General features: G+C 57.4%; 1 protein-coding gene and 1 non-coding gene across 3 annotated transcripts in view; both read right to left on the bottom strand.

Annotated features, from left to right (window-relative positions):
* ADGRL1 (adhesion G protein-coupled receptor L1) overlaps nucleotides 1-16,803 on the bottom strand; it is a 28,483-nt gene extending 11,680 nt beyond the window's left edge. The window contains exons 1-4 of one of the 2 annotated variants that reach the window (XM_068981406.1): nucleotides 16,734-16,803; nucleotides 12,128-12,341; nucleotides 7,153-7,262; nucleotides 3,524-3,538 (exon numbers count right to left, since the gene is read on the bottom strand). In XM_068981406.1, coding sequence (XP_068837507.1) covers nucleotides 3,524-3,538; nucleotides 7,153-7,262; nucleotides 12,128-12,341; nucleotides 16,734-16,803 — 409 coding nt within the window. The remainder of the gene's footprint in view (nucleotides 1-3,523; nucleotides 3,539-7,152; nucleotides 7,263-12,127; nucleotides 12,342-16,733) is intronic. The other variant, XM_068981405.1, reaches the window with a different exon arrangement.
* Nucleotides 16,804-19,754: 2,951 nt separating this feature from the next.
* TRNAG-CCC (transfer RNA glycine (anticodon CCC)) lies at nucleotides 19,755-19,827 on the bottom strand. The gene has a single exon. It is a non-coding gene; the product is annotated as a tRNA-Gly (tRNA).
* Between the last annotated feature and the right edge of the window lie 1,114 nt (nucleotides 19,828-20,941).

The following is a 20,941-nucleotide window of genomic DNA, read 5'->3' as shown; positions in this document are numbered from 1 at the left end:
ACGGGGGTGGCGAGGGAGGGAGAAAGAGAGGCGAGTTGGTCACGTGGCCAGCGGGGGGAACCAGGCTGTCCCCTCCTGCTGCTGCAGTCACGGTTGCTTGGTAGGGCTGGTGATGGGAAGGGGGTTTCTGGGCTGGGACCCCTGCCCCGCCCAGCTGCCCCTCTCCCTGGAGATGTCAACCCTGGAGGCCATTAAGAGCAGGGTTAGTGGTGGAGGGGAGGGAGGAGGTGCCCCTCTTTCCTTCCCTGGCTGCTAGAGACCCCACAGGCTGGGGATAAGGGGTTTGGCAAGAACCATCCCATAGTCAGTCTCGAGTGCCTTTAGTGGGGGATGGAGAGATTTTCTCATTGCAGCCACTGGTGGCTTTGAGGTTCCAGGGACTTAGGGCCCTGTCCCTTTGCCATCATTTGCGCCCCTATGGAAGAGCTAGGGTCAAGGGTCCCTTCTTTCACCAACCACACCAGAACACAGATATATATATATATATATATATATATGTTTTGTTTTTTTTTAATTCCATTTTCTTCCTCCTGCAAAAACTGCAAGGTAGAGTGATATTTCCATACCCACTGTGGGTGGGTGTCAGGAGCGCACTCCTATTCCAGGGTGAAAGAGGCACCCAAGGTTCCTGACACAGCCTGTGACAACCCCCCACCCAGCACCCAGGAAATCAGGAGGTGAGGAAGGGTTTTCGGAAAAGTCCAGCCCCTCCTGAGGGGTGCCCAGCCCTGCCCCCAGCCGGCAGGGTCTCATAGGGTTTATTGAGCAGCAGACACTGATACTGGTGCACAGGGGTGGTGGGGCGAGGGCAGAGAGGGAGGGGACTCCGGGGAGAGTTGGGTAGGGGGGAGGAGAGCTGTGTGGAGGGAAGAGAGACAAGTGGTGGTGTGGGGGCACTCGGCGAGGTCCTGGCTCCAAGGGAGGCACGCCGGAGAGCACCTGGGAAGAAAGAGTTAGTGCTGGCGAGGAGAGAGGGGGTGAGCAGAGAATTCACTCCAAGGCCCAGGCCCGACTGAGGGTCCCTTGGGGGGGCAGTCCCAGGTCCAGCTCAGAGGGGGCCAGGGAGGGAACCAGGTGCTAGGATAAAGACCCAGCCCGCCCCCGACAGGCCCCCCCACCTCCCCTTCCCCGACCCGATTTACCTGCAACCATCCCCGGCTCGGGAGGAGGGACCAAGGCAGCGCTGATGTCAGAAAGGTGGGGGGCCCCGCCCCACCCCCCCATTCCCTGAAAAGGAGGAAAACCTCAACTGCATCTCATTGGCCACCAACGGCCTGCCCACCCTTGCCCAGTCACGACCCAGTGCCACCAACTCCTGGACTCCCCTTACTGACCCGGTGGGAGTCTGGGCTTGCACAAACAGTGTGGCCAGGCTCCCCTCCTTCTCCTCCCATAGTGGCAAGGCCCCTCCAACCAGGATGGCTGGGGGCCTCCCTCTCAGCGCCCAACTAGCAGAACCCGAGGACCAGCCAGGGTGAGAGTTTGTAGTGAATTCTCTGCTCCTGCTTGGCCTGTCACCAAAGCAGCCGGCCCGAGGGGACAAGAGAGGGCTGGGACTTGGTGCTGGCTTGGGGCAGGGCGGGGCCCCCGTGGCTAGAGGGGCTTGGCCAGGAACCATTCCTCATTCCCCTAATTCCAGCCCCATTCTTCAGCAGGCTTAGGTGGGTGGCTGGGGATTCCAGCCCACCCTCCACAGTATCAGGGACTTTCTGATCCAGGGCTCTTGGGTCACAAAGCAGCCAGGTGCATGCCCTGCTTTAGGAGGGGGAGGGAAGCCTGGGGCTCCAGTGCTGTGTTCCCCGTGCCGAGGGGTTAGCCTGCACCTTCTGTCCAGCCCACTGGCCTCTGCCCTTTTCTCCTGTGCCTGGGTCTTCCCTCTCCCCAAGCCGGGCCCCCCAGCCAGCTTTGTGATGCCTGACAGATGTGTTTGTGTGTGTGTGTGTGGGGGGGGTGGGCAGTGGGAGGTCTCAGAGCCCGGCTTGGTGGGCAGGGCATGGAGAAGGAAAACGTGGTTAGAGGTTATGGGGGAATGGGGAGAAGATGAGGAAGGGCCTGTTCGGGGCCTTTGCCAGCAAGGACCCTGCCCCAGCGCCAAGCTCCCAAAGCCTTCTCTGCCCTCCAGCCTCCTCCCACCCATCCCTTGAAGAGAAAAGATCCCAGGCTGCGTATCCGACCACCACCGGGCCTGCAAGAAGAGTGTCTGGTGCTGGGCGGAGAGACTCCAGGAAAGAGAGAGGGAGAGAGTGGTGGGGTGCAGTGAGGGGCAGGGCGGTGGGCTGGTGGCCCAGGCCTCTATGAGATGGGGGGAGGGACAATGGGGAGGGGAGCAGCTCGGAGGGACCCCGCCCTGCCTCCCTCAAAGGGGACCCTCCACTGACCACCGTAATTTCAAGGCCAATGTGATCCCGAAAGGTCATCTCTCCCATCCCCACCTCAGCACTGTCCATTTCCCACGACTTCCAGGGGAGGCGGCGGCCCTCCGCGACAGCCAAGCCCAGCCCGGCCGCCCTCCCTACCCGCCGTGGAAATTACGGTGCTCACGGAAGCCCCCAGACCCAGCCTGTGCCTCCCCCGCCCCCCTCTCTCTGGTCCTCTAACCACAACAGCCCAGAAGAAACCCTGACTGCAGCTTCGCAAGTATTTCAGAACCAAAGAAAAAAAAACAAACGCTCCCCCGCCCCTCACTCCCCCAACCATGAGGCCCACCCCCGCCCCCTCGGCCCCCCAGTGATCTGGTAGGCACCCTCCCCGGGCTGGGGGCAACTCACACCCCTCTCCCCAGGGGCTGCCCCCCACCCCCCCCCGCTGGTGGAGGATGGGGTGGGGGTGGGGAAAACTGGTGCTCCGTGCTCCGAAACAGCTCTGGGCCTTGGAAACGCCAAACCAGAAGGAACTTAAACCACCAGGAGCCAGAGAGAGAGAGAGAGACAGAGAGAAAAAGAAAGAGAGAGAGAGGAGGAGGAGAAGGAGGTAATCTGCTCCCCAAAAGGAAAACAAAGGTGCCCTTCCCTCCCGCCTCCCCTGAACCAGACACAAAAGTTGGGGCAGGAAGAAAAGAGAAGACAGCCGGCTCCCCCGGTGCCCTCTGCCCCGAGTCGGGAGCCAGGGAAGAGGGTCCCTCCCTCCCCACCCACCCTAGATGCTTATAGACTTCTCCTGAAGGAGGCAAAAGAAGTATGAGAGAAGGTCAGGTTCCCCCCCAACCCCTGCAAGGGCCAGGGACTAGAAAGGAGGGACAGGGAGAGAGAGAGAGTGAGAGGAGAGAGAGAGAGACAGAGGCAGAGAGCAGAAGGTCCTGCCCGAGCTCAGAGAAGCTCCCTTGGGTGTCTGGAGGGTGGAGTTGCCTGGTCGCACCAGGGCTGGCCCCACCAGGGGTGGACACCGGGGTGGGGTGGGGAGCGACTGGACCAAGTTGGGGGTGGGGGGTAGAAGAAGGGGCCGGAGGGGAGGGCAGGTCACATAAGTGTGGCACAGGTAAAACAAAGTCTGAGTTAGGGGTTAGCATTGGTAACAGTGCGTTTACCTTTCTGCTCCACTTCTACTTTAAGCATCGGAAGAGAGAGAGAAAACAAATTGAAAAAAAAAATGTGCAAGAAAAAAAGAGAAAAAAAAAAGATTAAATTGCTTTCGTTTCTTTTCTGGCAACACGCCCCCTTTTCCTTTCTTTTCCTCACTCCTGGTTCCCCAACCCCGAAGGTAGCGTCAGCCCCCGCCCCCACGTCCTTTCCTCCTAGGGAGGATGTCGGGGAGACAGTCACAGGGAGGAGGGAGACACACGGGAGGACAGAGACTGAGAGAGACATGGGTCGGGGTGGGGAGAGATACAGGTAGGCAGACGGACAGAGCCCTCAGCCCGGAGGGGGCACCCTCAGTGCAGCAAGGCTGGGGAGGGCGAGCCCCAGCCGGGAGGCAGCTCCGCTGCGGGGGCACCAGGAAGGGATGGTGGGGGTGGAGGAACCCCCTGGTCCCCTCCAGCCCTGCCTGCTGCCCTCGTGCTAGAACCGGGGGCCCAGGAGGGGATTCAGTGCCTCCCTCAGCCTGGGAGCACCACAGAGAAAACACGCAGAACGCCCTCCCCTTCTGTGCTGGCCTTAAAAAAGAGTCCAGCTGCGTTTCCCCAAACCCTTGGAACCCCACCCCCACCCGGAAGCCAACACAGAGAGAGGGTGGCGTCGGACACAGAATGATGGAGAGGCAGACAGGCGGAGCCCGGGGCCTCCAAGAGCCCCGCGGGGGAGACGAGGCAGAGAGGGAAGAGGCTGGGCTGGGGGCGACATCACAGACGGGGCAGGACAGCAGAAGGGGGCACAGACACGCTCCCCCGCTCCCCCGGGGGCAAGCCTGAGGCTCAGTCTCTCTGCCCAGCTCCCCTCTGGGGGCCCAGGAGCTGGGAGCTCCCCAGCCCGCAGCTGGGATGGGCAGGCGGGCAGCACCTGGGGAGGAAGGGGGCACGGGTTAGACTGTGCTCAGCTGCAAGGCAAATCCAGCGTTAGTTGGGCCTGTCGGGTATGTGTGCCAGGGGAGGGGGGGTGCCCCCCACACCCACTGCTCCCTTCCCACAGTAGCCCCACACCCACCCCCGACCAGCACTGGGGTCACCCCAGCCCCTGAAGCCCATGGCAAGTGGGGCTGCCCAGGCTGTGCTCCCTCCAGGGTCTGGGCCCCCCCGGCCTCTTAGGAACCTCTGACCTGGGCCTCGAGCTCCTGCCACCTGTCTGTTGGGAGGGGCAGTGTCTGACTCCCTTCCCAGCGCCTCTCCCAGAGCCTGGTATACAGGAGGTGCTCAGAGAAAGAAAGGTCTGGGGCTAAGTGAGTGCCAGGCCTCCCTGTTCGGTGGCCTGGCTTCCATCACCCTTGGAATGCCAGCCCTCTTCTTCTGGGACCAGGAGTTAGCCCAGCCCCCCAGATACATCCTCCATGTGAGTGACTGTGAGTGCGTGTGTGTGTGTGCGTGCACACCCAAGCGCGTGTGCTGCTGCCTCTCCCTGGGCTCAAAGTAGCTCTCTCCCATCAGACTGGGGGCTGCCCATTCCCTGAGCCCTCCTGGTCTCCGTGGGTCATGCCCTCCTGCCCACACTCAGAGGTTCAGCTCTAGGAAGTCTCCACACCTCTTCCCTGCTTCTTTACCTGCATGGTATCCACTCTTTTTTTTTTTTCCCCACTTGCTTTTGGACGCCACTTAGACCAGGAGATTTTTTTCCCCCTTGCCTTTTATCTTCCTGGTCTCAGGAGAAACGGCGTTTGTCATCTGGTGTTAGTTTTATTTTTGATTACCAATAGCAATAATAATCGGTAAAAGTCATGGTGAGTGGTCAGAAGAAAAGCAACGACTACTAACTGCTCAGCGCTTATTAGGCGCCAGGAACCGAGCTAAGCACCCCTCTGGCAGCGTTTCGAGAATCCTGTCTATAAATGAGGAAACAGGTTCAATGAAGTGAAGCAACACGACAGAACGGGAGCGGTTTCCTTCACATCTCCCGCTGGGGGCGCACACAGAGCTTTCACCCGCGTCCTCCGGAGTCCTGGCAGCATCTCAGAGGTGTCTGATCCCCTCCCAGCATCACAGAGGAAGGTGTAGGCTCAGCTGGATTGAAAGGACACCCAAACCATTACTGAGCACATCCGGAACCAGGCTTGGGTCTGGGCGCTGGGGAGGGGGTTGAAGATGAGGTCTCTGCCCTGTGGGGGGAGTTTACACCCAGCACTTTGCCACCACGAGTGGGCTCTGTGGCGGGCCCTGGGCTGAGTGCCTTGCACACATGACCTCCCGGACTCTTGCCTCCTGCAGCAGCCCAGAGAAATTTAAGTCATTTGCTCCAGTTTCCGAGCCAGAAAACCCAAGGGCCGGGGCTGAACCTCGAACCCTGTCTAGATCTCCCCACTGTGCTGTGCTCCCCAACTCCTGTCCCCGTTCCCCTGCTGCCCCAGCCCACAGGGGGTGGGCAGTGTCCCCAGTGCTGTGGGGAGGCTTCAAGGATCAGACGGGCGTCCCCCTCAGGCGGTGACTGGAGGCCTCGGTCGCTGAAAGGAAAGGGCAAGGAGTAAAAGAAGAAAGCTATGGAAGCACATGAGGCTCCTATCTCCCCCAGCACGTCTGCGGCCACCTGCGAGGAGAAATCAAAGGTTGGGGGTTGGGGGGAAGGCTGGCGTGGGAGGGGAGAGGAGGGAAGAGTCACAGGGCCCCCTGCTCCCCCGCCCCTGCCCCCCACACTCAAGACACCCTGGTGGCCCTGCCTCCTCCCCCCTCTGCCCAGAGGGCCCTACCTCCAGGTCGGCTACGTGAAGCTGGGGGTGGAGAGGCGGGAATGGATGACGGGGAAGGGTGGGGAAGCATGAGGGCTGGAGAGAGGGCCATGTTAAGGGTAGGGTACTGAGGAGGAGAGACCCTGTCGATAGTTTGCTTCCTTTGGTCCGGTTCAAGAATGGCAGGCCCCTGGCTCCCCAGATCACCTTCCTCAGGATGCCTGGGTGCCACCCCCAGTCCAACATGGCAGCACTTCCTGTGCAGACAGGAAGTATTAGTATGCTAACAGGCAAACCAACCAAGAGTTAGGAATCTGTGGAAGCTGCCCCTAGCCCTTCACATGAGATCTGCTGCCAGGCCTCAGAGGGTGACCTGCTTCTCTATGGGTATAATGTTCAGCTTCCAGGATTGGGAAGGGGCAGGAGTGGGGGCCTGTGAGGAGTGAGAAGGATAAGAGAAAGGAGAGGGAGCTGAGAGGAAGTGGGGTTAGAGGGAAGAGCATGTGTGTAAGAGGTGGTCAGGAAGGGAAGGGCCGTGGGAAGAGCGGCGGAAGGGGAATTAGACGGCAAGGTCTGGGGAGAAGAGAGATAATAAGTGTGCCAAGTGGAGCACTTGGGTGTGGCCTTGAAGTGTATCAATAAGCCAAGGGCAGGTGAAGAAGCAGGGTGAGCAGGCCAGAGTAACAAGAGCGGAAGGTGCCCAGAGGATGGGGACAGAGTCAAGGGTGGGGGTGGGGCAGTGGACACGGGAGTCAGAGCAAAGAGAACCTGTGAGGGGGAGCGGGTCCAGCCATCCCTGTGTTCCTGGCCCAGCTGGGCCTTGTGTGTGTGTGTGTCCAAGGTGTCTCCTCCTCACTTGCTTCTGGGAGGGGGAAGGGCCCGTGTCGCATGAGGAACAAGATGACTCACTGTAGGGCACACAGTCGTACTGCACCTCCAGGTACTTGTAGGTCCCAGGGCAGGGGTCCGGAAAGGCGTCGGAGCCAGCGACCACCACACACTGGGTGCGGTTGTTACACCTGTGGAGGAGAGATGGGGGCTGGGAAAAGACGAGCCTGGAACTGGGTGGGGGAGGCCCAGGCTCAGGGGCGGAAGGGACATCCCCACTCCGGGAAGGAACGGCGGCGACCATGGCCGGGGCGCACGTGGGTGTTGTTCTCTGCTTCCTGTCTGCTCTCTCCTTCCAGACAGGAGTCTTCTATTCTCAGGCCTGGCACCGCAGGAAGCTCAGGGCTATGCCAGGGGGGCCACTCCATAAACTGTTTTTCCAGTCGCCCTTCATCACTTTCATCCTGGTGTCGCCTGCGCCATTATGTCTTTTTTCCCCCCATAAATTGACCATAAAACCTGTCGTTTGTTCAGTAAGATGTGAAGCCATACATATAAGGTGGTATCTTTGCGAACATTGGTGAAATGCTCCGTGTTTGCCACCTCATACCACATCTTGACACGTCCCACCTTTTGGACAGAGCTGCAGCCAGAGACGGGCAGAGTCTTCCCTTCATGCTGAAACCATCCTCGGTTCCCCATGCAGAGCTCCCCCAAGTCCCTGTCAACTTCTCAGGAGTCTGGCTACCGTGTAATGGGAAGTCTACTTAGCGACAACAAAAAGATGTTTCTTCTCTGCTGTCTATACCCACGGTCAAGGTCTCTATTTCCTGGAGCAGGCCGAGTCTTGGCTGGGCAGGACAGCACCTTGACTGTGGCCGTGTAAGAAGTGGTTTGGTGGGGCGGGGGCTTCCTGACAGGAAGAGGGGGCTCCTGCGTCTTCATTTCAATCCTGCTCTTAACCAATGACTGCTTAACTCATGAGCATCTGCTCATACCCACACCCCTCAACTCCCCTTTTCAAAAATATAACACTGATGGGAGGTAGGAGGCAGGTTCAAGAGGGAGAGGACATGTATACGTGTGGCTGATGCATGTTGATGTATGGCAGAAACTAACACAATATTGTAAAGCAATTAACCTTCAGTTAAAAATAAATAATATATATATATATAACACTGAGCTCAGATGGTTAAACAGAGACTTCGTTACCTATGACCCAAAGAACTAGTTCTATTCCCCAAAGAACCGAAAGCAGGTGCGTTCACCTCCTGCAGCACTGAAGGTGTATTTGTGTACAACTGCTTGTACATGAATGCTCACAGCAGCATCATTCACACAATCACCAAGCGGTAGAGACAACCCACTGGCGAACGAGTGGATGAATGGAACACAGCTTACGCACACAGCGGAGCACTATTCAGCCATAAAAAAGGAAGGAAGCGCTAATACTACACCATGCGTGAGCCCTGAAAGCATCAGGCTCAGTGAGAGAAGCCAGCCCCAGAGGCCACGTGTTTCACAGTTCTGTTTATGTGAAATGTCCAAAACAAGCACATCCAGAGACAGAAAGTAGATCACTGGTTGCCAGGGACTCAGAAAGGGGTGGGGAGTGACTGCTCAGGGTGACGGAGTCTCCTTTTGAGGTGATGAAAATGTTCTGGAACTTGACAGAGATTGCACAATATCGTGAATGTAATTAACGCCGCTGAACTGTTCACTTTAAAATGGTGAATCTTTTGTTATGTGGATTTCGCCTCTATGAAAACAAAAAGAAAAACACAGAAATGGTGGCCTTCCTGGAAAAACCGCATGTCCAGCCTCCCCTGCTGGGAAGCGCCTGTGACTTGAGTTCTAACCCAGGAGGTGAGAGTGGGTATGATGTAGCCTTTAAGGGAGTGGCCCCAGGGTGGAAGTGGGGGGCGGGGTTTCGGTACTAAGATAGAGGCAGGTGCTGAGGGTCTTTTCAATTCTGATCCTGTTTGTGAGCTAAGTCGCTTTAGCCGTGTTCGACTCTTTACAATGCTATATGGACTGTAACCCGGCAGGCTCCCCTGTCCATGGGCCTCTCCAGGCAAGAATACTGGAGTGGGTAGCCATGCCCTCCTCCAGGGGATTTTCCCAAACCAGGGATAGAACCTGCGTCTCTTATATCTGCTGCATTGGCAGGCAGGTTCATTACCACTAGCCTCACCTGGGAAGCCGATCCTGTTTAGGTCACTGGTACTTACTGCGGGGTGTCTCTGTCAGAGTCACAGAGCTGGACCCTGAACTAACGTAGCGTCTCCACGTGCGAAGACAGGGGGGCAGCGGCCTCATCACGTTCGCTCAGCCCCAGTGACCGCACTACTCTGTCCCCCACCCCTCTGCCCCAGAACTGAGACCCCATGAACGTCGGAAACTAGGCGAGTTTCTGCACAAGTAACTTGGGGAGAAGGTGAAAAACCATCAGTACCACAGACCCTGAGGCTGGTCTGAGTGAAGTGGGCAGGGAGGATCTGGAGAGGCAGTGGGTAGGAGGAAAGGGGGCTGGACTGGGATGCTCCACGCAGGGGTGTTGGGAGATGGAAATTAGGGAAGAGGGAGAAGATTGCTGCAGGAGAATAATTTATTGTTTTATGGGGTTTTTTTTTGCCACACCTCACAGCACGTGGACCTTATTTCTCTGTGCTAAGTTGCTTCGGTTGTGTCTTACTCTATGTGACCCTATGTACTATAGCCCACCAAGCTCCTCTGTCCATGAGGATTCTCCAGGCAAGAATACTGGAGTGGGTTGCCATTCCCCTCTCCAGGGATCTTCCTGACCCAGAGATTGAACCCAGGTCTCCTGCATTGCAGGCAGATTCTTTACCATCTGAGCTACCAGGGAAGTCCCCAAAGAATACTGGAGTGAGTTGCCGTGCCCTCCTCCAGGGGATCTTCCCAACCCAGGGATCGAACCCGTGTCTCATGTCTCCTGCACTGGCTGGTGGGTTCTTTACCACTAGCACCACCTGGGAAGCCCCTGACCAGGGATCAAACCCATGCCCCCTGCAGTGGATGCTCAGAGCCTTAACCACTGGACCACCAGGAAAGTCCCGAGGGTAGATGTTTGAGAAAGCAATGGTGGAAGGGAGAGGATGGCGTGGTTCCCGCCCGGCCCACCTACCTGAGCCACTCGACCATGCCCACTCCCTGCCCCAAGCTCTCAGAAGGCTTCTGGTGACCCCATCCAGTGAGGGATTCTAGGATCCCCCAGGAGCGGTGGAGCTGGCCCCAGGCCTCCTTTGCTTTTCTAGTTTTCTGCTCAGGGTCCTGGAGTGAACCCTGCTCTCTCTCAGGCATTTGCCAAAAATTCAGTGAGCGCCTGTGGTGGAGCTGGCTGCGGACATGGTGGAGACAGACAGCACTCCTTTTCCCTGTGGCTGACAGCCCAGGGAGGGAAGACGTGAAAGAGACACAATAAAAAGGTAATACAGCCAGTGAACTGTGGGCAGAAGTCAGGACTAGGAGAGAGAGACGGAGAAGGGGCTGGGAAGTGGGGCGGGGGCACTGTGATTTTAGAGTGTGGTCAGGTAGACCTCATTAAGAGGCTAGTCAGGCAAAAAAAAAAAAAAAAAAAATCCCTGAATGGGGGACTTCTCTGGCGGTCCAGTGGTTAAGACTGTGCTTTTAGTGCAGTGGGGGGGGGGGGGGGGGGGTGTGTGTGGGGGGGCGTGTGATCAATTCCTGGTCGAGGAAATAAGATCCCATGTGCTGGTAGCAGGGTGCAGCAAAAAAACATAACTCAAATGAAAGAACCTGAGTAAGGGGAGGGAGGAGTCACGCGGGTTTTGGGGAAGAGGATTCCAGACAGGGGGAACAGCCAGCACAAAGGTCCTGAGGGAGCCCTTGGCAGAAGATGGGTGATGAGTCTAAGGAGTGGCCAGGTAACTGAAACCCAGTGAGGACGGGCATGGAGAAGGTGAGGACTGAAGAGGACGCTGCAGAGGGTCCAGGGCCTTGTGGACCTGAGCAGGACTTAGGCTTCTGCTCTGAGTGAGGTGGGCACCAAGGAGGGATCTGATAGGAGGCGGGCAGAACCTGACTCAAGTGCTCACAAGCGCTCTCTGGCTGCTATGGTGGGAACAGACGATAGCAGGCAAGCAAGAGAAGGCAAGGAGAGGGGGCAGAGGATGCTGTAAGCAGCCGTGGCGGGTCTGGCGTGGAAGCAGCAATCAGTCTGGATTAAAAAAAAAATTTTTTTTTTTTTAATTTGGCTGCACTGGGTCTTCATTGCTGTGTGCCAGCTTTCCCTAGTTGCGGCAACGGGTGCCACTCTCTAGCTATGGGGCTCGGGCTTCTCATTGCGGTGGCTTCTCTTATTCCAGAGCACAGTCTCTAGGCCCATGGGCTTCAGCAGTTGTGGCACACGGCATTAGTTGCCCTGTGGCATGTGGGATCTTCCCGGACCAGGGATCAAACCCGTAGCCCCTGCATTGGCAGGCGGACTCTTAACCACTGGACTAGCAGGGAAGTCCTAAATCTGGGTAAAATCTGCAGGAAGAGCTGACTAGCTCTAGGTGGGTCTGGCTTGTGTGTGTAGCTTTGTACACCTCCCACCCCTACTCAAACACACACTTACAGAAAGGAAGAGTCTTCACATTCACTCGCTCCCTCACATTCTCACACACCTCCCTCCGACACAAGCACATAGCCTTCTGCCGTCTGTGTTCAGGTGTCACCTCCTCAGGGAAGCCCTCTGGGCTGCCCCCCAGCTCCTCTGACACGGCCCCCAGTCCCATGGCTCTTACCCTGCAAGCCCCCGCTAATCTTGGGATGAGCGTCTGGAGGCAGCAGGCTTTTGGCGAAGGGTATGGACTGGGGAAGTGACAGGCTGGCGGGGGGTGGGCTGGGTCTTACTGGCTGTTTGCGTGGCACCTGGCCCCGAGTAGCTGCTTAGGCAACATTACGTCGAATGCCCACAAGGAAGGGTGAAGGGGAACAGGGTGCGCTGGCCGTGGGGCACGCAGAGGACAGGCACCTTATTTGGGGCCCCTCAGGACTGCTGCCGCCCCTTCCTCCTGGAGCCCCTCACCTCTGGGACATGATCTTGAAGGCGTCCGGCAGGTAGCACTGCACGTTCTCCATCTGGAAAGGGTCGGCGTCGCAGATCTTGTCGTCTGTACGCCCATAGTTGGCGTTCTCCACCATGATGACGTCACTGCCAGGGCACCGCAGCTCGATGGGGTAGCCTTCACATGCCAGCTCCCGGCGCATCAGCCCAAATGGGAGCCCAGCCCGGCTCAGGCCTGCAGGGAGAAGGGGGAGGGAGTTGGTCATCACCAGGCCCAGGAGGGGTGGGATGGAACCCCACTGAAGAGGCTCCACCTCCAGCTTGACTGTATCGGCCTGTGGGCTGTGTGAACCTCAGTTTACTCATCTGTGAAATGGGATTCTCGGTGTGCCCACTTGTGTAGTAAGGCCATTAGCCCGGCCCAAGAAGAGTCTGGATCCTGGGAGGTGCCCTGTGAGCTCTTGTAGTGTCCTTTTTGAGAAGAGTGTCTTTACTTGGGGGCCCAGAGCCATGCCAGGGTAGCCTGTGTGAACTGTTAATGGGTTAAATCAGATCTTCCCTCCTCCACCAATTCATATGCTGAAATCAAGCCCTAACCCCCAGTATCTTAGAACAGCGGTCCCAAACCTTTTTGGTACCAGGGACTGGTTTCATGGAAGACAATTTTTTTCCATGGACAGGGGTATGGGGACGATTGTTTTGGGATGTTTCTCATAAGCAGCGTGCAATCTAGACCCCTTGAATGCACAGTTCACAGTAGGGTTCACGCTCCTATGAGAATATTAATGCCACCGCTGATCTGACAGGAGGCGGAGCTCAGGCGGTAATGCAAATAATGACAAGCAGCTGTAAATACAGATAAAGCTTCACTTGCTGGCCCGCCACTCATCTCCTGCTCTGCAGCCTGATTCCGAATAGACCATGGACCACTACTGGTCTGCGGCCCAGGAGCTAGGGACCCCTGCCTTAGAATACAAGCACATTTAGAGACAGTGTCTTTACAGAGGTACTCAAATTAAAATGAGGCCACTAAGGTGGGTCCTAATCCAATGAGTGCCGAAGAATTGAAGCTTTCAAACTGGTGCTGGAGAAGACTCTCACGAGTCCCTTGGACAGCAAGGAGATCAAACCAGTCAATCCTAAAGGAAATCAACCCTGAATGCTCATTGGAAGGACTGATGCTGAAGCTGCAGCTCCAAAACTTTGGCCACCTGATGTGAAGAACTGACTCACTGGAAAAGACCCTGACGTTGGGAAAGATTGAAGGCAGGAGGAGAAGGGGATGACAGAGGATGCCACGGTTGGATGGCATCACCGACTCGACGGACATGAGTCTGAGCAAACTCCGGGAGATGGTAAAGGACAGGGAAGCTTGGTGTGCTTCAATCCATAGGGTTGCGAAGAGTCGGATGTGACTGAACGACTGAACAACAGCAAATCCAATATGAATGGTGTTCTTATAAAAAGAGGAAGTTTGGACCCAGAGATGCACAAAGCAGGAAGATGACGTGGAGACGCAGGGAGGAACATGATGGCCCTCTGCGAGCCAAGGAGGAGGGCCTGGAATAGACCCTTCCCCGGCGGCCTTCAGAAGGAACCGGTCTTGCCGACACCTTGATCTTGGACATCTGGCCTCTAGAAGTGGGAGGGAATACCTTTCTGTTGCTTAAGCCCCTAGTCTGTGGCACTTGGTCACGACGGGCCTAGCAAACTATGAATAGCTCATGAACAATGCGGTTTCAGGCAGGTGTTTGGGGTCATGTAGCAGTTGACCTCTAGAAGGGCTGGAGATTGAGGCCAGCCATGTCTATGGGACTGAGCCTCAGTAAAGACTCTGGACACCAAGGCTCAGAAGAGCTTCCCCAGTTAGCGTATAACATGCGTGGTGTGGCTCATCGTCGCCTAGAGTTCCCGCTGTCTGCGACTGCCCTGGGAGAGAACCCCCAGAAGCCACCGTGCACAGAACCTTCCCGATGTTGCCCCAGGCCCCTCTTCTCCCGGCTGGTTTTCATCTGTGTCAGTTCACTGTAGTCAACGATGTTGTTTAGTCACTACGTCAGGTCTGAATCTTTTCTGACCCCCATGGACTGTAGCCTGCCAAACGCCTCTGTCTATGGGATTTCCCAGGCAAGAATCCTGGAGTGGGCTGCCATTTTCTTCTGCAGGGGATCTTCCCAACCAAGGAATTGAACCTGGGTCTCCTGCATTGGCAGGAGGAATCTTTACCACCTGAGCCACCAGTAGTCAACCGCAAGGGACGGTCTTCCCTTGTGGCTCAGTGGCAAAGTCTGGCGGGCTACAGTCCATGGGGTCCCCAAGAGCCAGACACAACTGGGCGAGTAAACAACAATAATGGTGTTTGTGAATTTCATGAATCCTTCAGGGAAACCATCAGAGCTGAGAGTGGCCTAGGGCACTTCTCTAACTTCACACCACCCCCATGCACAGAGCAGGGAGGGTATAGAAGGGAATGCCCTCACATTCTGGAAGAAACCACAGAGCCTGGCTTTGCTACTTCCCAGCTGACAGGCCAAGTGGGTCCTTTGGGCCAGAGTTTCTCCCAGTGTGGCCCTGGGCATATCCGCATTGTGTTCGGAATGCAGATTCTGAGTGCCCCCAGACCCAGGCCTACTGATCCCGAATCTCGGGGGTGAAGCCAGGAACCCCTAAATGGGTACACCCCACCCCGTGATTCTCATGCACACTCTCGTCTGGACAGCTGCTGCTGGCGCCTCACCAAGCCTCAGTTTCCGGATCTGTAAAATGAGCAAACCACAGCCCAGGGCTGTACTGGGAGGCTTCTGCGCTAGATGTTCTGGAAGGAGGTGCTGTGGACAGCGAGGGCATCCCAGGGAGAGGGCCCCTGGCTTTCACTTGGCAAACTTCCTAGGGTTGCCGTGACAATGGAAGAACTTGCCATGGGCCTGGCTCACGGAGGGGTTACACTGTCACATGTCAGCTCCCTTCCTGTGCCTTTCAGGGACTGCAAGCTGGGACTCAGGAGCCCAGTAGTTAGGGTTTAAATCCCAGCGCAGCCACTCCCTGGCTGGTGGCTTGATGTAGTCACTGACCAACCCTGTGCCCTTACTTCCTTCTCTAGGGAGCCGACAACGCCTACCTCACGGGCCTCTGCTGAGGGGTGCAGCAGAACTGGTCCGCGGTGAGCAGACAGGCCCCTGATTACTACTGTCAGGAGGATGATGAAGGCAGCTCGTCTCTGTGGGACAAAGCGGGCTCAGCATCATCCACGCCTGCCAGGGCAGCCACCTTTTTGCACACTAGTCCCAGCCAGGCCTGTGCCGGGGGTCCGAGGAAAGCAGGGATGCACACAGGGGTCCTGAGTCGCCAATGTGCTGTCACTGGCGGATAGAGAGAAAGTGCCAGTGCACACTGGCAGCAGAGACAGACGGGCCCCGTGTTGCGATCTAGTCCCTCTGATGCCAGCTGGGGGCCCAGTGGGGTTGGCAGCCAGGCCCTCGGGGTTTTTTGGGGTGAGCTGAGTCCCACTTGGGGAAAAGTTTTACATGTGTTTCTCCAGCGCCATCTGCTCCCACGTCTAATTTTAGTCCTTCCTGGGTCTGGGAAGGAGGCTGGGGGTGGAGAGCTGGCTCAGATGGGTCTGGGGGTGGAAGCAGCCCCGCCTGGCCCCGCTGGGGCTGTGGGGCAGGACCTGCATGGGCAGAGAACACAGGTGCTGCGGGAGCGGAGGTTGCCAGCTGGCCACAGCAGTGCCAAGGCCTGGTGGCATGGCTGAACGACGGCCCCTCCACCTTTGAGGCTTTCTGTGAGAGGGAGCACTGGGGAGCAGGACCTACCACCAGCGGCCTCCAGATAGGGCTGGGAAGGGCGGGGCAGGGTGCACCCCCAGGGCGAGGGTGAGGCTGGCGGGCCTCCTCTCTCTGCCTCTCATCCCGCGCTGCCCTTGCCCCTGCCTGGGCCCACCATGGGGACAGTAATTGAGTAATCGGGTGAGGGTGGGCGGGCAGGCTCCGGGCACTAATTGTGGCGTGTGCAGGATCCCGGGGCCGGCATAGGGCCGAGCCGGATAATTAGTTGTTTTTAAATAAACGTCAGCGGGCATGCTTTAATTAAGCCTTCTTCCCAGCGAGAGCCTTGGAGATGTAATCACAGAGAGACACACACACAGAGGAGACGAAGAGCCTCACCAGGAAGGCCTGTTCTGGTCCTGGAAGCCACAGCCCAAATCCCAGGCCCTAGGACCCCTGGTGGGATGAGCCCTGGAGCTCTGGGTTTGGGGTGAGGGGCTGATTTGGGGACCCCTTGAATCAGGGTGTGTGATCACCAAGTATTTCTCTGCTCTGGGTCTGCCAGACTGAGGCTGGGTGGGGGCCTGATTCTCTTAACAAGGGATTAGGAGGTTGTGGTGGTTGACTCTTCGGCAACCCTCCGGAGCGTAGCCTACCAGGCTCCCCTGTCTATGGGATTCTCCAGGCAAAAAGTAGGTTCCCATGCCCTCCTCCAGGGGAATCTTCGCAACCCAGGGATTGAACCCAGGTCTCCTGCATTGGCAGGCAGGTTCTTTACTGCTGAGCCACCAGGGGAGCCCTGGTCAGGGGTATTTCGGGGTTTCATCCCCCTCCCCTGCCTCGGCCCCCTCAACACCTACCTTGGGTGGCTGAGGTGACGAGGATGGCTGTGACGCAGAGACTCCAGAGCGCGGCGGCCAGGCGGGCCATGGCGGCGGCCAGGGGTGCGTTCTCGGCTCAGTGGGCTGTGCAGGGGGCCTTGCCCCGCATCACCAGGTGGGCACCACGGCCTGGTCCACCAGCCTGTGGAGGATAGGGAGAGTGAGGTGGGGGGCAGGGCGGGCCAAGGAGGAGGGCAGGTCTCCTCTCTTTCTGCTGGTGCCCGAGGGCCTCTAGCCTGCTGCCCGGAGAGGGGCGGACCAAGCTGGCTGTATCTGACAGAAGCAGCACCCCTGGGCCAGAGGCTGACCCCTCCAAGGCCTCTGGCTCACGCTGCACCCCCACCCCACCCCAACAGGTGGACCCACCCATTTGGGCACCTTGGATCTCCCAGAAGCACCTCCTGGAGTCTGCCAGCACCCCCTTCCCCAGGTGGCTGGGGTAATTCTTCGGGCAGTACCAGCTAAGAAGGGCCTACCTGTACCCAGGCAGGTCCCAGACCCTCCACCCCAGAGGAGAACCCTCTGGAAGCCTCTTAAAATCGAGACCCTTCCAGTTCGTCTCCCCTACCCCAGCTTCGTCATCCAGCACGGCATCCAGGGTGGGGGACCCAGGCGTCTTGGCCCCGGCCTGCAGCCTCCCGGGCTTGGGCAGGAGTCCAGGGCCCCACCCCCAGCCCCTTGGCTTCCTGTCTCTCTGGCTCTGGAAGCTAATTAGAATCCAGCTGGCTGGCGCCACAGATCAGGGACCAGGGACAACTAAGTCCCCTCTTTCCTCTCGGGGGGACCCTCAGGGTGAGCTGGAGACAGGCAGGCGGGGTGAGGGGTGGGTGCAGCCCCTTAGGGGGGCTGGGGAAGCTGGAGGAGGGGTGGGAGTTGTGTGTCCTTCCAGGCTAGCCCTCCCCTTCCCCAGTCTGTCCTTCCCGGGCACAGCGGCTTCGAGGGCACAGAGCCGGGTTCTGACCACTTTTTCTCCCTCCCAGCCTCTCCTCTTCTCACTGCTTCTGTCTCCCCTGGGATACTCCCAAGATGGGACACCCAGATCTCCACGCTTGGTCCTTTGCTTCATCTACAAGCCGGTTCTTCAAGTATGACTCTGGCCCAGGGGCACCAGCCTGGACAGGAACTTGCTAGACATGTACCTTCTCAGAGGAGGGTCAGCACCCATGTTTCTTTTTTTAAAAACAGCTCTCTTTTATTTATTTGGCTGCATTCTTGGTTGTGGTTCACCAGCTCAGTAGTTGTGCGGCCTGGGTGTAGTTGCTTTGTGGCATATGGGATCTTAGTTCCCCCGCCAGGGATCTAATCTGCACCCCCTGCATTGCAAGGCTGATTATTAATCACTAGACCACCAGGCAAGTTCCAGCACCCCACGTTTTAACCGGCTCTCATTCCCTGATAGCTCAGTTGGTAAAGAATCCGCCTGCAATGCGGGAGACCTGCATTTGATCCCTGGGTTGGGAAGATCCGCTGGAGAAGGGAAAGGCTACCCACTCCAGTATTCTGGCCTGGAGAATTCCATGGACTGCAGAGTCCATGGGATCGCAAAGAGTGGGACATGACTGAGTGACTTTCACTTCACTTCTAGTGTGCAAACCCTTGGTCTGTCCTCTACTTGCAACCCCTCCCCTCCTCCCCGCCGTCTGTCCTATGGTCTCAACACCAGGGACAAGCTCATACTTTCCAAGCCTCTTATTTACAGTTTGGAATCTCACAAAAGAGCCCTGACGACTGGTCCTTTTCCCCCCACAATCGAAAGCCTATCGACCAGCCCAGTAAGCTCCCTGACCCCACTCGTGCCTCCTGCTCTTCTTCAAGCAGCCCAGACCCTGCCCCAGGGCCTCGGCACTTGTCCCTTCCTCTGGGTGAATCTTCTGCCTGCCAGTTATTCACATGGCCTCTTCCTCTGCTCCCTGGCCTCCTTCAGACCTTGGTTCAAATGTAACTGTTTCTCTTCTCTAATGGACGTGCCCCTCCACAGGCAGGGATCATTGCATTGTTTTGGTCCTGCTTCCACAACAGGCCTGAATGTTTGTTGAACAGCTGTTGTTCAGTTGCTCGGTCATGTCCAACTCTTTTGCGACCCCATGGACTACAGCCTGCCAGGCTCCTCTGTCCATGGGATTTCCCAGGCAAGAATACTGGAGTAGGTTGCCATTCCCTTCTCCACGCTGAATCAGTCTCAGAACCCGAACCTAGGAATCCTCCTCAATTACCAACTCCTCTGCTCCCTGCCCCCCCACCCCGCTTCATAAGCTCCTCCAGCAAGTCCCACGGGCTCTGCCTCCCTCCAAAGTACCCTGTCAATCTGCCCACTCCCCAGGGCCACCACCAGGCCCAAGCCACCACCCTGCTGCCCCCAGAGGCTTGTCCTGGCCTCCTCCTCTTCCCAGCCTCGCTGCCTCCACTCAGTGCTAAGGCCATCATTCAATGACGTAAATTTGAGCATCAACCTCCCCCTCTGCTCTCCCCTGGGGTCTCCGTTCCTCACCAGGACCCAGAGGCTGCTGGTGACCTGGTGTCACCACGTTCTCCAATACAACCCTCCTCCCAGTCCTAGGAGCTCCAGCTTCCTTCCGGCCTGAGCCCTTGCCTGGGCTGCCCCTCCGCCTGGAACACTCTCCCAGCAGCCCCATCGCCTGCTGCAGCTTCTCATCATTCAGGGTTCAACCTCAAGGTCACCCCAGCAGAGCAACCTACCCTGACCGCCCCCCACCACACCTGAACCCTCGCTTGCCATCCTTTAGCCCTGTTTTTATTTTAATTTATTTTGGTCACACTGTGCAGCTTGTGAGATCTTAGTTCCCTGACCAGGGACCGAACCCTTGACTCCTGCAGTGGAAGCGCAGAGTCTTAACCCCTGAACCGCCAGGTGAGTCCCTAGCCCCATGTTTAATTCACAGCACCTGAAATCACCTTCTTTTTTCTTTTAACCATTTTGCTTTTTTAAAGAAATTATTTATCTGGCTGCACTAACTCTTAGTTTCAGCATGTGGGATCCAGTTCCCTGACCAGGGATAGAACCTGGGCCCCCTGCGTTGGGAGCCCAGAGTCTTAACCACTGGACTACCAGGGAAGGCCCTGAAATCACCTTCTTGTATAAGCAGGTCTATTGTCAGCCTTCCCCACTAGACCATGAGCCAGTTGAGGGCAGGGACTCAGCACAGCTTCTCAGGGAATAAAGATTTGGGCTGCTCACTCATGGGGCAGGACGTCCCTCCAGGCCTGTCTCCTCTCATGAGAAATGGAAAGTAATTCCCCGGCGCAGCTCCCCACCCAGACCCCCAGGACCCTCCCCAGCTCCCAGCCTGCAGCAAACTCTCCCCTGTACTTCCTCAGCCCACAAACATCTCTCTCATCCCCCAACCCTGTCCAGATGTGGCCTTGGATGGTTTCCTTTCATTTTGCAGCATTCTACAATTTTACATGGTCTGGGGCCGGGGTGGGGGAGGGGCATCACCTCATTGCCACCCGCATCTTCTACCTTCCAGACTTGGGGTGGAGCGGGGAATTGGCGCTAGCTAGGCTGCTGGATGCTCCCTTCCCTGACTCTCCCCTAGGGAGTGTAACTGGTTAGCATTCTCCCTCTGGCTCCCTTAGGGAGTTAAACCGGTTAGCGTCTGGTTAATGCCAAAGAGGCTGCCGGATGCCAGACTCTGGGCGCAGCCGGCCAACATGGGTCTGGGGTTCAACTCTGTCATTTCATGCCTCAAGGCCCTGAGTGGGACCCCCCCCCCCCACCACCCCTAGTTCCCTGACACCTTGTTTCTGCAGGGTTCTCGTAAGGACCACAGCCTACATACACAGTAAGCCAGCAAGGCCCGTCAGAGGATGCTGTCCCAGAGTAAGGAGGGTCAGGACCCAGAAAGCATCCATGAAGGAGCTGGCTCTTCTCTTTCTCCAGGCTGGGCCTGCTCCTCAGAACCCCAGGACCCCAGCCCTCTTCCCTGTCCACACCCTGCTCAGGGATTCCACCGGCCTCATGGCTTTAGACACCATCTGTACCTGGGATGACTGCAGCCTCTGAATCCCAGCCCCGTTTCTCTCCTCACAGCTACACTTCTGTCTGGATCTCCAATGCACCTTGAGCCTCACCAGACCCGACCAAACTCCCCGTTTCAGGGCATGGTCCCCCCTGGCACCATCCTCCCAGAGACTTGGGTCGGAATCCTAGGAGTCAAAATCTGGGA

Source organism: Capricornis sumatraensis, chromosome 9 (genome assembly GCF_032405125.1).
Source record: "Capricornis sumatraensis isolate serow.1 chromosome 9, serow.2, whole genome shotgun sequence".
NCBI lineage: Eukaryota > Metazoa > Chordata > Mammalia > Artiodactyla > Bovidae > Capricornis > Capricornis sumatraensis.
This window is presented reverse-complemented; position numbering and strand designations above follow the sequence as displayed.